Source organism: Aptenodytes patagonicus, chromosome 7 (assembly GCF_965638725.1).
Source record: "Aptenodytes patagonicus chromosome 7, bAptPat1.pri.cur, whole genome shotgun sequence".
Classification (NCBI taxonomy): Eukaryota; Metazoa; Chordata; class Aves; order Sphenisciformes; family Spheniscidae; genus Aptenodytes; species Aptenodytes patagonicus.
Window position 1 is genome coordinate 11,843,551 of NC_134955.1, and position 23,691 is coordinate 11,867,241.

The following is a 23,691-nucleotide window of genomic DNA, read 5'->3' on the forward strand; positions in this document are numbered from 1 at the left end:
CATGCAGAGAGTTCATTTACGCAAAGGTATGGGGCATGCACAGTCCTGCAATGCCAGTGGAACCAGCTGCAAGAGCATCACGCCTGGTGGCTATCTGAGAGTCTTTACAAAGAGGGGTGAATTTAAGGATTCTTTGTACTTGACCATCTTGTCCTTTCCTCCATATCCTCAGAGAAGTAGGTCCACTAAGGTCATATGGGTTGTAACAGTTTTTAGGTTAGAGGACCTCTTATGAAACAGCTGTTTCTCTTTGTCAGCCTAAGAGAGGACACATCCACCTCCTTTCCAAGGATGAACATTTAATGTGGCTAATGAAGTGTGCTTGCTTTTAATTTTCTGTTGCATTAACCATTCTAGTGTGCATGTTGTCCAGATCTCTTTGAGGCAAGCAGTTCCCAGAGTGTTTGGCTTATGATGTTGAGAATCTACCTGGGCTCAATGCAGAAATGTCCCCCTGGTGCGTAGCTAGGAGCAATGCCAGCAAAACGATAGAAGAGGAAGTCTCATTGGTTAGGTTTAAAAGAAAAATGCTGTTGTATTTTATTGGGAAGCAATTTGGGCCAGCCAACATGACTGAAGTTGTACTCCCTCCCACACTGCTGACTACAGTGCTGCTGTAGGGGTGCTGCTCCTTCCTCTTCTGGTTTCTGGTGCCATCCCTTGTCTGATGGAACCTCCCCTCAGCTCAGTGCCCCAGGGCGTTAGGTACTGGCCAAATGCAGAGAAAAAGAAAACTGCTGTTCTCTAGAGTTTAAAGTCTAAATAGACTGAAAAGAAGAAATAAATGTGGTGATCTCATTTTGCAGATGGGGAATTGATTATGGAGAAGTTAAGTGGCTTGCTCAAGATTTCACAGAAAGGGCTAGGCAGCATTGAGCTTTTAATGCAGATTTGATGATATCCAGTTTAGCATCGTAACCACAGGAGCATTATTCTGCATCACAGCAAAGACATTTCTGGATTTGTGGAGAGATTTGGAAGAAAGGGAATGTAATAACACCAAGGGAATTCTGCGTGGTACCATAACATAAATAGAACATAGCAATGCTAATAAGGAATAGTAGTGAACAGTGTTTTCAGTTAATAATAATAGTGAACAGCGTATTTCAGGTCTACCTATTGGATTTTCTCATGCAATAGTCTTTAAACCAGAGATGTGATAGCTGTTGATTAAAAAGTTATCATATTTTAATTAGGAATGATTCTCCTCCAGTACTTCTACTGGTCTTTGTTCTCTTGAGAAAAGAGCAGAAGTCATGGAACTTTTAAGTAGAGATAGAAAAGAGTTGTCAAAGTTTGGAAATAAAAATGGAAAAAGGATAAATAATTCATTTCATTCTTACTTTTTTCCTTGAAATATTGGTAAAGAAAGTTCATGGACGATACTCGGGCATATTTTTCTGGAAATATAAGATAGTTATCTTGTTTGTTGCTACAGTAACATAATATGCGCTTATGTAGCTATGGTACTTTATGATTGAGTGCTTTATTTTGTGGCATGTTAATGTTAAACAGTGGCAGGATTCTGATGTCAGTCACATAGGCTAAATAGTTACAGTTGAAATTTTTTATTACTATATAATTTATGGTCCTACTTTTTGTTTGCCTCCTTTTAGACTTGGCTATTTGAGAATTCTTAGTAGTTAAATCAAAAGAGAGTATTTCCATGTGTGAAGACTCCTGTTTTGCTGAAAGAACAGGTTTTTACATCTTGTCGAGCTGATACTTCTTGTTAACATCTAATTCTTTCCTTTCCACAGAAGAACTCAAGGAGAAACTAAAGAAGTATGTTGATGAAGTGAATGCCCGTAAGCCTGGTTTCATCAAGGTTGTTCGTCACAGCAAACAAGAGGGGCTGATTCGATCTCGAGTTAGTGGATGGAGAGTAGCCACAGCACCAGTAGTCGCTCTCTTTGATGCCCATGTGGAATTCAGTGTGGGATGGTATGTGTCTCGAATTTCTCCGACCAAGGGACCTTTTCCAAGCACTGTTTATAAATTACTGAATAGTGTTTCTCTTGCATAGAGAGGGTGAATTAGCATTCTGATCTTTTTAATGAAGGTTCAGACACAGTCATGAACACAAGCATGAAAAATGTATTTGTGCTGTGTAACATAACCTAGATCCATTTTTATAGTGTGAGTCTGGTCTAATTGCAATGTATTTAAACTATATTGGAAAACTGCATGTTAAAAACATCCTCCGATAATGTAGCCCTTTGCCCGTAGTGCCAAATTTATCATCTTTTGATTAAAAATATGTTTCTTTTATGTTCTGCACTGTAAACGAAGAAGTGTCATTTTGGCACTGAGGTTGCCGCTCTGTGCAAAAGTAGCACATAACTAAAACCATGTATTTTAACTTGTTCAGTATGGATTTAATATCTTAAGTATTAATTTCTTCTTGAGTAAAAAAGATGGTAAAAAGGCAGGAGCTTCTGTCCCTAGGGTAGATCTATTATTAACTCTGATCTTGATGTCCTTGATAATATTGAAAGCCTGAAGTCATTGTTATTTGGTAGCAAGGGTGTAAATGCTCTATGATATGCAGATACTCATTTCTTCCATTCACCAGCTAACATCAAGGTTAATAATAGGCCACCCTAGATAAAATATTGCAGTGTGTTATTTTGGGGCAGATCCTGCTCTGTCAAAACTCCATCTCAAAGCAAAGGGAGCTCTGAATGGGTGACAGCTATAGACTTTGCCCTTTCTGAAATATATAGCATAAACTGCTATTTCCATCAGTGCTAATGCCTTCTACTGACGCAGTCTTAACATGTTTTTTTTCTTTTTTTAGGGCTGAACCAGTGCTCACTAGGATAAAAGAAAACAGAAAAAGAGTAATTTCTCCATCATTTGATAACATTAAGTATGATAATTTTGAAATAGAGGAGTATCCCCTCTCAGCACAGGGGTTTGACTGGGAGCTGTGGTGCCGATATCTGAACCCTCCTAAGTCATGGTGGAAACTGGAGAACACAACTGCTCCAATAAGGTAACATGCAACCGTGACCTAGATTAGTGTGTCACTGGCAGTGCTCATTTAGATATGACAGATGGTGGCTGGTCTCAGCTATGTAATAGGTTTTACCGACTGTAATGTTAAATTAGATGTTAAATTAGTTAAATGTCCTTCACCTGTCCTCTTCAGCTTTTGTCCTTGACTCCTACGCAGTCATCAAGAAAAATGTTTTTTTCAGTAGAACTTTTTAAATAGGTTTCCTTGTTTATTAGCGTGGGGCAAAACACATAGCCAAAGTGAAATGGTGGACTTGAATGCTCAGCAGCACTGCTTTCTCCAAATGTCTTGTCTGCTAATTTAGTGGTAGTGGGACAGAAACAGATTCTTCATTACAAATGCGTTATATAAACAGAACTGATCTGACAGTAGCATTCTTTATGATACTGTCACGTAGATCTACAGCTGTGTTATGTCCTAGGAGTTAATGCTGGTCCACTGGTAGTGTGTGAGCAAAGACTGTATTAGATCCTTGCTTTGGTACAATCTAGCTCTGTACTTTCTTATCATGTCTAGAGTATTGTTAGGCTGGTTCACAACAATACCATTACCTCCGGGAGAGGAGTAGGTGCCTCTGAATCCCCTCAGCAGCTCTGCTGAGATTCCAGGCTTTTCTTCTGGCTATGCATTCATACCAAGGAGGTCACTGGTACCTATACTTTAGCTCTCTGCCAAAAGAAAGTGTGAAGACTGTTTCCACCAGCTGCAAAGCAGAACCTTAAATAGCAGTGGCAGCATGAGGGGGTCATCACTACCAATCAGTTTCCATGCAGTTGGTGTAAGAGGTATCTGAACCGCACTGACCCATGTGCTGGTTGTTAGAACAGGACTCAGAATTGGAAAGTAGGAGATAAAAATTCACAGGTTTGCCACAGACTTACGTAAAAAGGGGTGGTAATTTTCACATCATTAGAAATGCTTATCAGTGTTAATGAACTCTCTTAACATTACGAAAATGCTTTGAAATATTCTACTAAGTCCTGCAGAGGCAAACCTTCTATATTAATTATGGTGACTTTTTAAATTAAAAGTATTTAAAATCAGAATAAAGAGCAAATCTGCTTTTCCATTTTACCCCAAAACTCTGTTCTATGTGAGGATTGTGGAGTGAGTGTCCTTTATGAATATTGGATGTTTAGGTTTGTTCCCTAGCCCTTTCCCTGGTGCCTTTTATTCAGTGCAATACACTGCATGTGTGTGCTGTGTAATTAAAACAAACAAACAAAAAAGCCACATGTATTGATTGATGGCTTCTATCATCCCTCCAATATGCTTCTAGAATTATAACAAAGGGAAGCAGCTACTCTGAAAAATACTTTAAAAACAACACCAAAAGCAAGAGTACTTTGTCATAAAAGAAGCATAATTTTTGAAGTGACGTTAACTGCTATTTTCTTCATTAATAAATACATCAGAAAGTGTCTTTCATTGTTATAAAGTGGGTACTATAGCACTTCAAATTAAAGGCATAAATGTATAGATTTCTGTAGAATTGTACAATTTGTGATTAAGATCCTATAATCTGTTTGAAAGCAGATGTCTACACTTATGCAGCTTGAATGTTCCCAGTAAATGCAGGATGGTTTCCCCTGTACTGCTAATTAATATCCTGTTGTTACCAGAGTTCCTGATACCAACATAATAATCAGAAAAGACATTTTTCTTTCTTGCCATTGTGGATTATAAGGTAGGAGAGAAATGAAAAGGCTAAATTACTCTGTATTCTCCTCCATTGCATCTCGTAAAGGTAAAATTGTACTCTCTGTGCCTGAACTCTTACGTTCTTAAGATTGGGTCTGCATAGTAAAAGTTGGTTAATTCAGGTCATGACATAAATAAGCTTACTGATTCAGTAAAGATGTGTGACTTGTTTAAATTTGGCTCAGGACAATGGACTAATGTTACAGTGTGCTGGTAAGGGCAGACATTTATTGATTCTGTATTGCAAAACCTTATCTGGATGTTCCCATTCAAGAAATAATTTGTTTTACATAAGCTTACAGACACAAGTTTTCTTAGCTGTAGATGAACCTAGCTTCTGGCTAAACAGAAAACTGTGCATCATTGGGTATAGCTGTTAAATATCACAGACAAGAAACCTGAGGACTTAGCAGGGACAGAGACTAGAATGGCTGGTGCCTCAGAAACAAAGTTGAGACTCCTGGATCTAGTATTGTTAGCACTGAAATCCTACCTGTTCTCGTGAATATGTATGTCCAATAATTTTGAGTATATTTTCCTTCAGTGGTGCTTATTTCACCATAGAATCAAGAATGTTAGAAGACAAAGCTGAATAAATCTGAGAAACACCTCCCTAAGAATCTGTCTTGATGCACCATTTGACCCAGCAATTATAAATATAATCTGTTTCTGAGTAATAAAATTGTTCATATTCTGTCTGCTAATTTTGGTTGCTGATGGTTTATTCTTCTAGAAGTCCTGCACTGATTGGATGCTTCATAGTAGATAGAGAATATTTCCAAGAGATTGGCTTACTGGATGAAGGCATGGAAGTATACGGAGGAGAGAATGTGGAGCTCGGAATCAGGGTAGGGAACATAACTGACCAATACTGGTGGTTTACATTTAAAATACAGCTTGCTTCTTATTGTTGGGGGGGGAAAACAGTCAAAAATGTATGGATGATGGCATGCAAAGGAGATCCACAGCTCTGTAGTAGTATAAATTGTTGTATTTGAGGAGGGAGGGGAAAAAAAAAAAGAGCAAAAGCTCTTATATCTTTTTAAAGAACTTATCTGGGACAAGGATAGAAATACAGAATTTGGTATTTTTTTGTTCAAGTAACAATGCTAGAATTCTGCAGAGATGATACCTAAAACTCCCTGCTTACCTGTGATCCCAGACTCAGTAAGGAGGATAGTTTCTCACAGGCGTAATGGGAAAAGTCTCTCTAGATTACTCAGTTTATTTAAATTAGGAAAATCACTATGGAGCAAACTGGAATGTATAGGCATTTATGCTGCCTTCCCTCTGGAGGGGACTTAAGATATTCATAAAGTGCATAAGCGCACATATTTTCTTCTTCCATCATACACTCTTCATCTGTTTAGTATCATAGAATCATAGAATCATTTAGGTTGGAAAGGACCTTTAAGATCATTGGCTCCAACCGTTAACCTAGCCCTGCCAAGTCCACCACTAAACCATGTCCCTAAGCACCACATGTGCACGTCTTTTAAATACCTCCAGGGATGGAGACTCCACCAGTTCCCTGGGCAGCCTGTTCCAATGCTTGACAACCCTTCTGGTGAAGAAATTTTTCCTAATATCCAATCTAAAATATGCAGTATTGTGTGTGATTTGTGTACTTCTTTCTATATCTCTTCACAGCTAAATTACATTCTGAAAGTACAGTGCTATTTGAGAGTCTTTCAGGTTTTTGATAGAAGAGAAAGGTGGTAATGAAAAATGGTATGATGTGTGTTATAAAATTAAATTCTGAACTCTGCTATGAAATGTTAGTGGAAGCTTGTATTTGGTGCTTTTTAGTTGCCAGAATAAAAGCATACTGTTATACAATAGAAAAAAAAGAAATTTATTTTTAAAATATAGAATTCTCTGCTGAGACTGTGAGATATAAGAAAAAAAAAAATTACTTCTGGGTTCCTGAAATTCTTTTTCTCCCACCTGTCAGAGATAAAGTGTTGTTGCAGCAAGACTGAAGCGCAGGTCCCCTCTCAGTTACATTAGAGCACAGTTTTCAGGAAAGGGAGAAAGAAATGCAAGACTGCTTCTTTTAATAACACCATCCTCGTCACTGTGAGGGCCAGAGGGCCACCTTCTGTTCCCAAAACCGGATTTTGCAGCTCAGTGTTGTGATGAGTTGAAAATTAGCATCACTTTGATTTTTCTTTTCTATTTTCAACTGACAAAACTATTGCCTCCTTGTGAGTGAGGAGTTTTATCTAGTTTTGCACCATGAGATATATGCTGTCCAGTCTGCTATACTTAGCCTTGCAGAAGTTGATTGGGAAGAGTACTTTGATAGACAAGACCAGAGAGAAACAAATCTCTGCATAATTGAAATTTTGGAGTAGACTGGATCACTGGAATAAGGCCCAACACTGCTCTGATTTCCTTATGGCTTTTTGTCTGTCTCCAGGGAAGCAGTGCCTGACCTACATAAATTACTTTCATCTGTAACAAATTGTAGTGTGCAAGGTAGCATAATGTATGCTGCCTCATCTAACTTTATCCTGACTTGGATCTGTGTTCCTGGCTATATCAAAATAAATTACTGAGCTGTAATTTTTTTGGTTTATTACCAACTCTTCTCACAATTCTCAGCATATCCCAGATAATACCAGGATGAATATAAATGTACAGTGCAATATTAGAGCTTCTGGGAAGCACAGTATTATTTCTACAGATGTTAAGCTTGAAAAGCAAGCTCCTTCCCTCGGCCACCTGCCTCTGGCACACACCTGGGGCCGTACACCATCTCTTGGCAAAATACAGGTGGCTGCTTCAAATGTGTTCTCATATTGTGGTCAGCAGCCATGTCATTCAGGTGCATCCTAAGCACTTGTCCCTAGAGGTGCAGCTCCCAGGGGCTGCCTTTCATTTCCTTTAGATAGAGGTATGTGGAAAACTCTAGTCAGCAGGTGATTTCAGGCCAGATGGTCTGTTTCTGCTGCTGAACTACATTTTCATCTGTGCAGCACCAAATAGTCATCTCTAGATTACTTGTGTTGTTTTCAACTGCGAGGCCTACGATGAATCACTTAATAAAGACAGTAGTTGTTGTGCAAAAACTACATTGTAATTACAGTATCAGTGCAATAAATAATGTTTCCATTTTAAAATGATGCTCTCCAATCCATGACTACAGATTGCTCACTGTGCTTCATCTTTCATTGCCATTTTCCTTTTTTAAGAAGTATCTAGAATTCTGTTGTATGATATGCATTATCATGTAGGGGTGGATAAGCTGACACTGTGTGCCCCAACTGGCCTGGTATCCAGGCTAGCCAAGAAGTATGATGTTGTGTATCACATTCTCTGATATGGTGGAGTTGCTATCTAGTGAAATTTTGCTAATTTTTTTCATGGCTTGAGTTTGTAAGCAAATTTCACAAAACCTGTTCCCATTCTTCTCAGTATTTAGGCACTGGAAGTCAGTTCTTTCACTGGGAAATTTTATGCGTAAGCCTGTAAGAGAAAACATCTACAGGAACAGGAGGGGTTACTTTCAACTACAGAAATAGCAGCAAGAGTTAGGATCATTTCAGCTACCTGTTTATCTCAAACACGCTAAGTAGAACGTGGTCTCATGTCCTTATATTACTAATTTTGTTCCAGAGGATGTAAAAGTACTGTGAGCCAAACTCATATACAGACCAGCTGCAGCATCACGTGATGACAGGACTGGGTAAATCACTATCTCTGTGCCTATGCACAGAGTCAAAGCCTTGTTCTGCATTTGCTTTTTTTAGCAGTTGCATCTTCAGTGATGTGAGATAAGATTTAATCTCCCAGCTGAGATACTTGTGAGAAGCAAAGTCTACCTATTTACGATTACTTTTCATTATAAAGGAGAAACCATTACTGTGTCTTCTAAAATCTTGAAATGGTTTGTTTTCAGCTGAACTGATGGGGTTTTCACTGTGCAGGGACAGGAATTAGACCCTTACAAAATGGAGACTTATCCCAGTATCCTCTCCCAGGAGGTATTTTTGTCACGTCATCATCTGCACAAATACCTAGTTATTTGTGTTACATGAGTGCAAGAAAACCCCCAACTATATCTGTACCCCAAACTGTATCTGAAGCATCCATTGTTGGTAAACCGTAACAAGCCACATAAAACAGGTCTTTGATTGGAGGATTATTCTCTTGACTCTGATGAATTAGTTTCTCTACTCAGCTCTACTCATCTCTAATTTGGTGTATTATTTTAACTTCGAAGAATTTTACTCTTGTGTGTGGCTTTGTAATAACATTTGTACAATATTAAACATACATTATTAAATAAATATTAATAGAGTTCTGTTGCCTTGAGCTAGAAGCTGGCAGATGAGTTCAAAATATGAATGCATTTTGAATCTTAGAAGCAATGCTGTATTTTTTCCTCAAGCAAATATTTTCTTGCAAAGCTATTTATTTGCCCCATAAGAAGATAAAGGCAGGCTGGTTGATGCAAGAGTTGACAGCATCCTTTTTGAGCAGCTTGGTCACTTTATCTGGGATTTTTGAAAGATTTGTTTACTGTGCCCCAGAATCATAAACTTAAATTCACGTTAGGATGAGTAATGCTTCTTTTTGGTTTATGTTCAATCATTCCCAATTGAATGAACTTAAGTGTGCTTTTAAGGGACCAGATTGCATTTGGAGGGCAAACTGGAATCACATTGCTTATCCAAGAGACCAAATAGGAACTGTGTTGATAACTGCCTTATAGCAGAAACAAAATGTGAGTGTAAGGCTGGTGTTTCTCACCGTTATTTGGGCTCTGCTTCTGGGTTGTGCTTGCACAAGCAGTACTCGTAGTTATGGAAGCCCCTACAAATCCATTGCAATCAATTAGATGCAATCAATTAGATCCTGCATTAGATGGTTCAAATCTAGTTTTCAGTAGGCTTCTTAAGGGCCTATTCCAATTCCTGCTGAAGTCAGCAGAAGATTTTCTATCAAGAACAAGCCTTTAGCAATCATTTTGTCTTTTAAAGCAACCTACATGTTTGATAAAGCTTCTAAATATCTGTTACAACAAAGTTGTTTGTACCATTTTTAGGGATGCCTGAACAAATATTCAGTGTTTTGCCTCAGGTCACAGACTAAGTCATCATCAGAGTCAAGGGAATGTAAGCCCGTGCTTTGACTTAGAGTAATTATGTGTGTCACAAAGACTTTGTGCTTGCAGATGAATTAATGTTCACAGGGACATAATGGCCCTGTTAAATGGGTAAGAGGAAATTTTGTTGGAAGGTAATAGCTCTTTAAGAGAAAAGGAATGGATCTTGTTCCCACTAAACGGTATATCAAGACTTTACATCAGCTGACCCAGGAGGAAAATTGCATTTATAATTCAGACTGAGTATGGCTCACTGCTTTTATACAGTATATTGCCATAATGAAATTAGTTGTATGTGCAATAAAATAACATTATAATAAATATATCTGCTTCATTTCTTGTTAGTCTGGTGGTTTTTCTATAGAACTTATGTGAAGCTGATGCTTTTTCTGTTGTTGGAGAACTAGAGGAATGCAGTTTAGGAACAGAGATGCAGAAATGAGTTATTTGACCAGAAAATAGTCCCAGTGTTCTTTGGGGGGTTTTTTTGAAGGTGCTTTTAGCTCTATCTATCTTTTTTTTTTCCTTTTTCTTTTTTAACCTTCCCCCGCCCCAACTTCTGGAAATCATGATTCTTCATTGCTGACTAGTTAACCCAGTCTCTCTCATATGGTGCATAGAAGCCTATTGCTGGCTTACATGTCCAGTCATTTCAAAGTGTTTGTGTATCCCAATTGTTTCTCACCTGAGATCTCTTTCTTATAATATGCCCTTGCAAGAGTGTCTTTTAGATAATCACGAGCAAGTGCAGATTTTTACGTTTGCCCCCCAATCTCCATATTTATCTGAAAACATTTTTGACTTTTTCCTCTTTCCCTAGAAGTTTCCAGCAATTTTACCTGTCAGTGTTTCTAATACAGGTCATTAATTATATGAAATCATGAATATATTACATGTAAATAGATGTCTGTTTTTATTAAGGAAAGCCCTTGCACAGTATACAAGTTAGGGTGTAGTTTCACAACACATAGGCTTAAACAGCTACGCTGGTTTACATTTTCTCCTCCTTCTCCTTGCCATCCTCTTGTTCTCACTCTTGCAGCACAACAGTGCTTTGGCTCTGCGAGCGTAGTTGTCTGAATGGCTGCCCTGTACCCACTGTCTCTGAACACCTCCAGTTCGGAAGTAAACCTGTACAGGGTAACTTTTGTTTTAAACTGCAGGATTAATTTTAATGTTAATCAGTTTGTGATTTACCACGCTGCCTCACGAACTGTTGCGTTAGGAAAATTGAGAGGCTGGTGTGCCAAGAGGTGGAAATGACTGGGAGGGAACAAAGAAAGTGAGGGGATTTTTCACCGAGCTGCTGTATTGTGGAACTGTTTGCATGGAGAGTGAGCAATAGGATGTGTCATGTGTGCATAGCATCCCTTTTTGTCCTTGCTGCCGGGTCCCCTTTCATGGCACTCCACTGAGCAATGTAGATATTCCCTAAATTCCCTTCAGGAAAACGAATCTAGATGTCCCCCATTTTTGCACTTTCAGCTACCGTCATTTGCTGTGTCTTAAAGCCATGTTTTTAACTGATTTTAATAAGTAGGCCATAGCCCTTCCCACTAGGGAATGATTTGCTGTACAGAAAAAATCCTTATTGTATGATCACAGGTGCTATTCAACAGTACTAGGTTGATGATGTGTGAAGAGGAAGGGCTGAGAAGTACAGGAATAAGAATATTCTTAGTTGCTACTTTTAGATAACATTTAAATACTGCTTTTTAAGGTAGTCATTTCTCTTTAACTTTAAATAGAGATGTCTATTTTATTTTTATCCATTTTGTGAATTAAGAAGAGATCATTTCTAGACTGAACTCTGCAAGAAAAATTTGTAAAGATTGACCAAATATTACTTCTTACAAGAAGTAGCCAATGCTTTTCATAGCCCACACTGTCACCAAGATAAAAATAATTCCTTGGCAGTGTAAGTATGGCATAAGTACTTGCCTAGCACCCTGTGTAACCAGTAGTGGCTTCTCAGTGTGGCCAGAATTATTGCTAAGGTTAGTTTTGTTTTGGAAAGTACCTCACTGTGTTAACAACCTGAATCTCAAGATGACACAGACTAAAATTCTCCATTTACAGGGTCGTAATTTCAACAGGAAAAAAACCACCAGCCTCTATTAAGAATAAAATAAGGAATTGTCATGCCTCCAAATGGGTGTCAGTCACGACATCAACAGAAACTGGCTTTCTGTGTCTTGTTCTAGTTTTGTGTCAAACCTACAGTGGAATAATTTTTTTTTTCCCCCAGTTTTGCCCATGAATGCCTCAGCATGTAACCTGCAGCTACAGCATAGAATCATAGAATCATTAAGGTTGGAAAAGACCTCTAAGATCATTGAGGCCAACCGTCAACCCAACACCACCATGTCCACTAAACCATGTCCCTAAGCACCTCATCTACACGTCTTTTGAATACTTCCAGGGATGGAGACTCAACCACTTCCCTGGGCAGCCTGTTCCAATGTTTAACCACTCTTTCAGTAAAGAAATTTTTCCTCACGTCCAATCTAAACCTCCCCTGGCGCAACTGGAGGCCATTTCCTCTCATCCTATCGCTAGTTACTTGGGAGAAGAGACCGACACCCACCTCGCTACAACCTCCTTTCAGGTAGTTGTAGAGAGCCATAAGGTCTCCCCTCAGCCTCCTTTTCTCCAGGCTAAACAGCCCCAGTTCCCTCAGCCGCTCCTCATAAGACTTGTTCTCCAGACCCTTCACCAGCCTCGTTGCCCTTCTCTGGACACGCTCCAGCACCTCAACGTCCTTCTTGTAGTGAGGGGCCCAAAACTGAACACAGTATTCGAGGGGCGGCCTCACCAGTGCTGAGTACAGGGGCACGATCACTTCCCTACTCCTGCTGGCCACACTATTTCTGATACAGGCCAGGATGCCATTGGCCTTCTTGGCCACCTGGGCACACTGCCGGCTCATGTTCAGCCGGCTGTCAACCAGCACCCCCAGGTCCTTTTCTGACAGGCAGCTTTCCAGCCACTCTTCCCCAAGCCTGTAGCGCTGCATGGGGTTGTTGTGGCCAAAGTGCAGGACACAGTACTTGGCCTTGTTGAACCTCATACAATTGGCCTCGGCCCATCGATCCAGCCTGTCCAGGTCCCTCTACAGAGCCTTCCTACCCTCGAGCAGATCAACACTCCCGCCCAACTTGGTGTCGTCTGCAAACTTACTGAGGGTGCACTCAGTCCCCTCATCCAGATCATTGATAAAGATATTGAACAAGACCGGCCCCAAAACTGAGCCCTGGGGCACACCACTCATGACCAGCTGCCAACTGGACTTAACTCCATTCACCACAACTCTCTGGGCCCGGCCGTCCAGCCAGTTCTTTACCCAGTGCAGAGTACACCTGTCTAAGCCGTGAGCCGCCAGCTTCTCTAGGAGAATGCTGTGGGAGATGGTGTCAAAGGCCTTCCTGAAGTCCAGGTAGACCACATCCACAGCCTTTCCCTCATCCACTAGGCGGGGCACCTGGTCATAGAAGGAGATGAGGTTGGTCAAGCAGGACCTGCCTCTCATGAACCTGGGCTGGCTGGGTCTGATCCCGTGGTTGTCCTGCACATGCCTTGTGAGCGCCCTCAAGATGAACCGCTCCATAATCTTCCCCGGCACCGAGGTCAGGCTGACAGGCCTGTAGTTCCCCGGATCCTCCTTCCGGCCCTTCTTATAGGTGGGCGTCACATTGGCAAGCGTCCAGTCGTCCGGGACCTCCCCCGTTAACCAGGACCGCTGATAAATGATGGAAAGCGGCTTGGCGAGCACCTCCGCCAGCTCCCTCAGCACTCTCGGGTGGATCCCATCCGGCCCCATAGACTTGTGAGCATCCAGGTGGCGTAGCAGGTCGTTGACTGCTTCCTCTTGGATTATGGGGGGTTCATCCTGCTCGCCATCCCTGTCCTCCAGCTCAGGGGGCTGAGTACCCCAAGGATAACCGGTCTGCCTGTTAAAGACTGAGGCAAAGAAGGCATTGAGTACCTCAGCCTTTTCCTCATCCTCGGTGACAGTGTTGCCCCCCGCATCCAATAAAGGATGGAGATTCTCCTTGGCTCTCTTCTTGTCATTAATATATTTGTAAAAACATTCTTTGTTGTCTCTAACGACAGCGGCCAGATTGCGTTCTAGCTGGGCTTTTGCCTTTCTCATTTCCTCTCTGCGTGACCTAACGAGATCCCTGTACTCTTCTTGAATTGCCTGCCCCTTCTTCCACAAGTGGAAAACTCTCCTTTTTTTCCTGAGTCCCAGCAAAAGCTCCCCATTCAGCCAGACCGGTCGTCTTCCCCACCCGTTCTTCTTACAGCGTACGGGGACAGCCTGCTCCTGCATCTTTAAGACTTCCTTCTTGAAGAATGTCCGTCCTTCCTGGACCCCTTTGCCCTTCAGGACTGTCTCCCAAGGGACTCTCTCAACCAGCGTCCTGAACAGGCCAAAGTCCGCGCTCCAGAAGTCCATGGTTGAGGTTTTGCTGGCCCCCCTCCTTACTTCACCAAGAATCGAGAATTCTACCATTTCATGGTCGCTAAGCCCAAGATGGCCTCCGACCACCACATCTCCCACCAGTCCTTCTCTGTTAGTAAACAGCAGGTCGAGCGAGGCACCTCCCCTGGTAGGCTCACTTACCAGCTGTGTCAGGAAGTTGTCTTCCACACACTCCAGGAACCTCCTAGACTGCTTCCTCTCTGCCGTGTTGTATTTCCAGCAGACGTCCGGGAAGTTGAAGTCCCCCATGAGAACAAGGGCTAGCGATTGTGAGACTTCTGCCAGCTGCTTGTAGAACACTTCATCCACCCCTTCATCCTGGTTGGGTGGTCTATAACAGACTCCCAGCAGGATATCTTCCTCGTTGGCCTTCCCCCTCATCCTTACCCATAAACACTCAACCGTATCATCATCACAATCATTGAGCTCTAGACAATCAAAACACTCCCTAACATACAGAGCCACCCCACCGCCTCTCCTTCCTCGCCTGTCCCTTCTGAAGAGTTTATAGCCATCCATTGCAGCACTCCAGTCATGAGAGTCACCCCACCATGTTTCTGTGAGGGCAACTAAGTCATATCTCTCCCGCTGCACAATGGCTTCCAGCTTCTCCTGTTTGCCACCCACGCTGCGTGCATTGGTGTAGATGCACTTGAGCTGGGCTATCGATTTCGCCCCCAGCATTGGCCTGCCACCCCTAGGCTCATCTCTAGTGAGCCTGGTTTTATCCCCTTCCCCCTTCGAACCTAGTTTAAAGCCCTCTCATTGAGCCCCGTCAATTGATGAGCGATGATCCTTTTCCCCCTGTGAGACAGCTGAACTATGTGTAATTACACATACAGACAACATTAGTAGTGAATCATTTTTGTGGTTTTGCTCTTTCTGGGAAAAGAAAATTTTATTAGCTGCTCTCACTGGAAAGCAAATGATTGATAGAGCACCAGCTAACACGTGGCATCACTAAACCCTACAAGGAAGGAGGAAGAGGCGCTTGGAGATTTCTCACAGATGTTTTTTCACCGGTTATGCCTGTGTGGTTGCACATTACCAACTGGGCAGTAATATAGACATCTTGATGTTTTATGAGAGGAGATTGTTGGTTATAGTGGTATGGAAAAAAGTAAAACAGTTTAAGTCAATATGCACTTACAAATCAGTGGACTTGGGTGAGATGCAAATTAATTAGTGCATTATTATAAGAGAGCCTCATATTTAATATCTTTCTGCACTTTAGGTCACAGCATGGTGGCAGTGCCATTGTAGCTTCTGGTATTACAGTTCTTCATGGGCTAGTCTGTGAAGATTCCATACTCTTTATTTGTTTTAACATGATACTGAGGGGATATCTCTCTAGAATTTAATTCCATCAAGAGTTTTTAGAATCCAGCAAAGATTAGAGGAAGACCAGTGTGGGAGAGCAAGGGATTGTTGTGCTGTAACAGAACTGAGGAGATGACTGGGATGGATTCACTGGGATGAATCCAGCATGTTTGGGTCAAAGCTGCAAAGGCCAGATACCTTTACATGTGTCACAGCACCAGTAAGTCAAGCAAGTGGGGCAGAAGACCAGCTTGGCTGAACAGGGGATTCCTCATGGAGCTCAAGAGGAAAAAGAAATTGTATGATCTCTGGAAGCAAGGTCAGGCTTCGCAGGAAGATCACAGAGCTGTGGTTTGTATATGTAGTGAGAAGACATGAAAGGCCGAAGCTCAATTAGGGTTGAAACTGGCCAGGTCTAAAGAAAACATTGGACCGATACTGTTGAAGATGGTCATCCAACTAATAGGGATGAAGAAAAAGTGGAGGCATTCAATGGTTTTTTTGCCTCAGTCTTTAATAATATGGATAGACCTTGGGCTGCCTGGTCCCCTGAGTCAGAGGACCACGAGTGTGGGAACAGTGACTTTCCATTTGTGGACACTGAAATTGTAAGGGACCAGCTGTATCAGCTGAGTGTTCACAAGTCCATGGGGCCTGATGGGATTCATCCCAGAGTACTGAAGGAGCTAGTGGATGTTATGGCAGGACCCCTCTCGATCATCTACCAAATGTCTTGGGAGTATGGGGAGGTCCCTGCTGACTGGAAGGTAGCCAATGTTACTCCAGTCTACAAGAAGGGCATGAGGGAAGACCTGGTGAACTACAGACCTGTTAGTCTAACCTCAGTTCCTGGAAAAATTATGGAGAAGATTATACTGGGTACTATTAAAAGGCATTTAAAGAATAATGCAATCGTCAGGCACAGTCAACATGGGTTCACAAAGGGAAAGTCCTGTTTAACTAATTTGATATCCTTCTACGATAAGGTCACTCACCTAGTGGATGAAGCGAAGGTGTTTCTTCTGGATTTTGGTAAGGCTTTTGATACTGTCCCTCACAGTATCCTTTTGGACAAGTTGTCCAACCGTGGGATGAGCGGGTTGACAGTGCGCTGAGTGAAGAACTGGCTGAAGAGCAGGGCTCAAAAGGTTGTAGTGAATGGGGCTACATCTGGCTGGCGACCGATCACCAGCGGTGTTCCTCAGGGTTCAATTCTAGGGCCAGTCCTGTTCAACATATTAATCAACTATCTGGATGCAGGAGTTGAATGTACCATTAGCAAGTTTACTGATGATACCAAACTGGGAGGTGCTGTTGACTCTCCTGAGGTACAAGATGCCTTGCAGAGGGATCTAGATAGATTGGAGCACTGGGCAATGATGAATGGGATGGAATTTAACAAGTCGAAATGCCGGATTCTGCACCTAGGACAGAGTAATGCCGGGCACAAGTATAAATTGGGAGAGGAATGGCTGGAGAGCAGCCCTGCAGAAAGGGATCTGGGAGTGCCGGTTGACAGCAGGCTCAATATGAGTCAGCAGTGTGCCCTGACAGCCAAGAGGGCAAACCGCACCCTGGGGTGCATCAAACACAGCGTAAGCAGCCGGTCAAAAGAGGTGATTATCCTGCTGTATTCAGCATTGGTGTGGCCTCACCTTGAGTACTGTGTGCAGTTCTGGGCACCGCAATTTAAGAAGGATGTGAAGGTCCTTGAATGCATCCAGAGGAGGGCAACAAAGCTGGTGAAAGGGCTGGAAGGACTGTCCTTTGAGGAGCAGCTAAGGACTTTGGGCTTGTCTAGTTTGGAGAAAAGGAGGCTGAGGGGTGACCTCATTGCTCTCTACAGCTTCCTGAGGAGGGGAAGTGGAGAGGGAGGTGCTGAGCTCTTCTCCCTGGTATCCAGTGATAGAACTCATGGGAATGGTTCAAAGCTGCGTCAGGGGAGGTTCAGAGTGGACATTAGGAAGCACTTCTTTACCGAGAGGGTGGTCAAGCACTGGAACAGGCTTCCTAGAGAGGTGCTTGATGCCCCAAGCCTGTCAGTGTTTAAGAGGCATTTGGACAATGCCCTTAATACCATGCTTTAACTTTTGGTCATCCCTGAATTGCTCAGGCGGTTGGACCAGATGATCGTTGTAGGTCCCTTCCAACTGAAAATCTTTTTCTTTCTCCCTTCCCTTTCCCTTCCCTTTCCCTTCCCTTTCCCTTCCCTTTCCCTTCCCTTTCCCTTCCCTTCTCTATTTCTATTTCTATTCTTAGTTTGGTATTCTGGTACTGATCAAGTCTTTAGGATTAGTGCAAGATTAACAAGACTCATCAAACTAAGTACAGCTGTGGTAAGGGAGAGAAAGGTAAAAACATAAAAGATGGGCAGTGCAGTAAGTTGCTACATGAATACTAAAGCAGTGGTGATCTGGTTATTCAGTTTGCTGCTTTTTTGCCTTTTAAGATGAAAAGTGATTTCTTTTACTTCCTGTTCATGACTTAAACTTGGCAATAAAGTGATTTATATGGCAGTTATTTGCTGTGCCTAGCAATGAGATAGACATATTTGAAGAACTGAATGAAGCCATATGCCTTCAGTGACCCTTGAAGCATGTTATGTCCTAGTAACACAAGGCATAGAGTAGTTCCTGCAATTGTAAACCAGCAACACAATGTACATAGTTTAACAGTACATTGTAAAAGTTTCACAGCTCATGAAGATATGTGCAAAATTAATCCCTGCAGAACAAAACAATTTTAAAAAGTACATAATGAAGCAATTAGCTAAAAGAGGAAGAAAACTACTGACAATTTAATATGGGAAGAATCTTTACATGTATTACTTTTTCAATGAGAGTCTTTTATAAAGACATAATTAATATAAAATAAGGCCTATGAGGCAATTAATGATGACTTCAGAAGTAAGATTTAAGGGATAATTTACATTTTAAAAGTTGAGAGCAGCTCTAGTTATGTTAAAGCCTTTTATTTCCTTCTAAAAAGTCTTTTAGATTGTGGATGTGTGGGTTTTTTAGGTTGCTTACAGTTTCATGTTAAGATTATCAGCTTGGTTATGGAAAAAAGCTATTCTCGCACACAAATAAATAAGTTTACCTGAAAGTATGACAAGCTCATATGATGATGATAAGTAGAATAGTCTTCAAAAACCTCACAGGGCTTCAGTAAAACAGATTAAGTAATTTTAAAAATCTCTCCCTTTGGTCTCTGATTTCTCTGTGCTCTCTCTATGGTCTCTCTGATTTTCTCTGTTCTGAGCTGTGACTATAGGCAGTCACCTCTTGAAATTAAGTTACACCCTAATTTCCCACTCTGCAGGGGTACACGCCAATGACATGATTCTCTTTTCCAGCCTATTCAGCATCTAGAAGCAGGGAGTAAACCAGAATCATAGCTTCAGTAAGCAGTGTATTTTCTTTCTCTTCCTGTCCACCCATGTTCTGATTTTTCTAATCCTGAGTTTATGTGACTCAGGCCAGGATTCTGTGTTTAATTCTCCTGTTTGGGCAGACTTCTTCAATGAGAAGAAGCTGGCTGAGACCAGTGGAATAAGCAAAGCTGTGCATGGTTTCTTGCTGAATTTGGGGAAAGTTAGCCAAATCCATCAGTACTTACTGTCACTACTGCAATTATTTAGTGAAGATTATCTGACTTCACTGGAGATATGCCCTAAATAAAGATTAACGTATTTAATCCGGGGAGTATAGTTTCTAGGTTTACAGAGACAGATACCCAAATGTATGTGACAATCCAGAAACTTTCAGGGTGTGATCCAAACCCCCCTGATAGCTACTGGAAACATGAACGTGATTTCAGTGATCTTTGTATCTGACCATTCTCCCTGTCCTTTCTGCAGTCACCTGTCAAGATACCAAAATAAAAATGCAGACCCAAAATGATCACAGACTTAGCTCATGGTATTGAATAAAAATAGTTTATTCATACTTGCCTGTAAAGCATCAAGCTCATTATTGGTTATCAGTAAACTATTATTAGTAATGACAAAGGTTAACAAGTATTTTTTGCATTAAATTGTTTCCCAAAATATATTTGAAAGATATTGGTGACTATTTGTTTGTATCTACAGTAGTAATTAATTCACACTGACTATTTTTTTTATCTTCAGGGCATCTTTAATGAGTTGTTCTAATTTGCAGACTTCACAGAAGCTAGAAATTGCTTCAGCTTTTTGAGAAATCACTTAATTATTAAAAAGTTTTGATTGCAGTCCAAATGAAATGATGGTTTCAAACAAGGTCACATTAGTTCTTGGAGAAACTGCATGATCTGTGTAAATTTAATGAATGTAGTACATGCTCATAAACTGCTCAGCATCACGTAGGTTTATTTTTTTTATTAGATTAAGCTTCCACAACATGAAAAGAACACTCAGTGATTAAAGAGAGAAAAAACACTTTTAATGAAGTAGTGTTATATCATTTTATAATGAAGTATAAATTAAATATTTGAGAGAGGGTTCAGCTTCAGAATTGTAATTGTTTTGATTGAATATGCAAATTCAAATATGTTTAAATGCAGTTGAAAAGGATTTACTAAAGGATGTGGATTTAAAAATAAAACTAATTAGAAATGGAGACCCTTTGTCTAGTGAAACAGATTTTCCAGACGTGCATGGAATTTGCTCTAAAAAAATTATAACCAGATTGCTTTAGACATTTCTAAGGATGTGTGAGTCACCTGTCTCTGCTGCACACTGAAGGCTGTGCAAATGCTGTCACTACAGCCCTTGTTTTGGTGGAAATGAGTGAGGGATGACAGCATAGCAGTATTAGGGCTTACGCCTTTGCAAAATGCTTAAGGAAGCCATCTGGTGTGTTACTGCTTCTGTAGCTGCCCCACTTGTGCCATCCCACTGGACTGCCCAGTACTTTGGTCCTTTACTCGTTTAACAGAGTGGAAGTTGCAGCTAATCTGTTGTGCCACCAGCTGTGTTCTCTCTGCAGTTTTACATGTCCTCTGCTTTGCTGGCTGTTCCAATATGAAGAATATGTTTTCTATTTGCTCTGTTGGGCTACTTTAACCCTGGTAAACATAAATTCACACAGATGTAGGGCCACAATTACAGCTTACATGTAAATGTACCTTCAGTAAATTAACGGTAAGACGTAATTGGAGCTTGGACAAATTCCCCACGTAAGTCAACAACTGAAGATTTAAAAGGGAGAAAGATTTCCCACCCACCCCTTTTTTTTCCCCCAGATAGATTCTCTGTATTCATTTAATGTTCCTATCATCTCCCACTTGCTTTGCTTAGTTTAGGTCATAGGCTTTGCTTAGTCTTTCAGCTTCGTAAATGTTAGAAGTTGCTTTGGCACTACTACTGTCCCTTTACAGCTTGAATTTTTTTATGGAATTTTACTACCTTTTACTAGTGATGAAGGAACCCTTTCAAGAGGAGGAAGCCCTCTAAGCCCTTCTTGGGGCTATACCAAATACATGAACCTCCTCAGGAAATTCAAGAATAAAGAGCCTTTTATAGGGTACTCTTGGAAGGGAGCACTGAAAACACACTGAAGTGGATTCTGAGAGCTCTTTGGAAGGGCAGCTCCGGTTGGTGTGTTCTTTTTCTAAAAGACTGTTTTTGTGAAGTGAACCAGCAGGACCAGAACCTCAAGAAATTCCTCCAAAGAAAAGCAAACTTTCTGCATTGCTGGGACTCCAGCAATCATACTAAGTACTCCTGAAGATAGGCAGTCCCTCACACTTGAAAACTTTCTAAGGTCTTTGCCTTAAGGCAAAGCCTGAGACCTAATGGTACAGTGTTGCAATTTATTCTTTTACAGAATGAAATGTGAATTGCTATTTATTGTATCACAATGATGGAAGCATATGTTATTTTTGACAAGTGTATATGTATGTTTAGGGATTTGGCAGGAAATTGAGACTATTGCTAGCAATTTCCACCTCTTGCTACCATAGGTAAAACATCTTCATGGGCAACAGGAAAAGGTGCTGTATTTCCTTTTAACCATAGTTTAAGAAATTCATCAAGTTTCTTCCTTGCAATTTGTACGAGCGGGTTTGTCATTAACTATTACTGATTGCAGCGACAGTATGCTCAGGGATACAACATTTTACTTCAAACCATTCCGTGTGGTTAAAAAAAGTCTTTGAAGCTCTTTTATCTTTAGACTTCCTACTAAAGTCATGGGTGATAATTTGGAAAAGCTTCACTGATTTTAAACATTTGTATTTATTTATAGCCATCATATGAAATAACAGTGCTGGAGAACTAGAAAGGTGCTATTCAGTATGGATGAAGCCTGAGTAAAGATTACTAATGATGGCAAAAAAGTAGCTGTGAAATTCACAGGCGAAACGTGTGAAGTTGTGAGGAATTGACCCCTCAATTGCTATTCCTATTTCTTAACTATAAAGACATTCTCTTGTCTACAGGAATTTTATTAGATAAAGAACAGACCACTCTAAAAGGCTTCGCAACTTCCCTCTAAGTTGAGTCTTTAAGAAAATATATTTCTTAGTATTAAAATATTAATTAAAAAAAACCCTAAAAATTGTCTTTGACCAAAAGGTGTTGGTTCAGAGTAATTAATGAGTCTCTCCTATGCACTTTTGATGTGAGATTTATACCTTTTCAAGATGTCTTGAAAAACCGTCCAACCATCCACAATGGCTCCAACACAATGGTTGGAGTACCATGGATTTGTTTACATGAGTAAAGGAGATGGGGGGAGCTAGGAGTAGTCAGATTCAAGTGGACAGTTGGTCTAAGGAAAGAAAGAAAGAATGGATGGTTGTTCTTGACGTAGCTGCAAGAAATTCCCTTACTTCAAATATAATCAGGGAAGAATGAAAAAAACCTAACACTTTCTGTAGCAGTCAGTTAATCACATTATATTGTTTAGTATTCATATATCCTGTTTAGTACAGTGTTTAATATTTAGTGTATGACTAGCAAAGCCTTTCATTCCTTGGCTGCAGATTTTGCACGTGTTTTGGGGAGTTGGGAATCTAGAATCCCTTGAGATTCCAGGAGAGTTTCATACCATTTGAAAATCCCACTTTAATGCCTCCCTACATTTTCTTTCTTTGCAACTGGCCTCTCCCTAAGTGCAATGAAATGTTTGGAGAAAAGAGCTTTTTCACCATACTGTAATCCCATGGACAAAGAACGCTTGTGGGAGAGAAAAGTACTATCGCTTTTGTAGATGTGACCATCTAGGCAAATTAGGATTGTGCTTTCTGCCCTTATAAAGCATTGCATCTGCTTTCACTCTGAGAGTGCTCTGCAAGGCTTTGTAGCCTTCATCTAGGGTAGTGCTACTTGTTTAGTGCAAGCTCTGCACACACTGTAACTTATGACTCCCATATCTTCAGATCACGTGTTTCTCATGTCTTCCTCTTTAAAAAGTCATTAGTTAAAGGACTTTTAGTCATCTTGATATATGGACACTATTAACATATATATCTCCAGTCCAGTTTTGGTGCATGCTAATCACATTTTCATGGATTGCAGGAGATTTTTGCTTAGAAATAATAGGATTTGGTTTTAGAATCATAGAATCATAGAATAGTTTGGGCTGGAAGGGACCTCTAAAGGTCATCCAGTCCAACCCGCCTGCCATGGGCAGGGACATCTTCAACTAGAGCAGGTTGCTCAGAGCCCCGTCCAACCTGACCTTGAATGTTTTGAAGCTGTTTAATACAATCTGCCTGTTCTGTCAGCATCTATATTGACAGCTTGCTCTTAGCATTAAGTTTTTAAGTGAATCCATGGTTCTTGCAGAATAATGAATTAGTCTTTGGAAATAGAACAAAGACTGACAGCGTCTGAGAGAAAGGAGTGGCCACCAGATTTGATTAATTGGTGTTTATTCAGGTAGTGGGTAATTGTTATTTACAAACTATTTTGAAGACTTTGTCATCTCCGGATGTTTTTTGAAAACATATATGACTTCATTGTTTTCCTCTATCCCTACAGTGGCAGGGAAGGATACTGAAAGGAACAGGAAAACACATCTGATCAACAGGTGGCTCAAGGGCTGGTGCCATCGGCAGAATTTT

At 40.9% G+C, this 23,691-nt stretch overlaps 1 protein-coding gene across 5 annotated transcripts in view; it reads left to right on the top strand.

Moving 5' to 3' along the window:
- Positions 1 to 23,691, top strand: part of GALNT18 (polypeptide N-acetylgalactosaminyltransferase 18) — a 362,119-nt gene that overhangs the window by 270,469 nt on the left and 67,959 nt on the right. For all 5 annotated transcript variants that reach the window (XM_076343982.1, XM_076343981.1, XM_076343980.1 and 2 more), the window contains 3 exons: positions 1,761 to 1,944; positions 2,801 to 2,998; positions 5,457 to 5,571. In XM_076343982.1, coding sequence (XP_076200097.1) covers positions 1,761 to 1,944; positions 2,801 to 2,998; positions 5,457 to 5,571 — 497 coding nt within the window. The remainder of the gene's footprint in view (positions 1 to 1,760; positions 1,945 to 2,800; positions 2,999 to 5,456; positions 5,572 to 23,691) is intronic.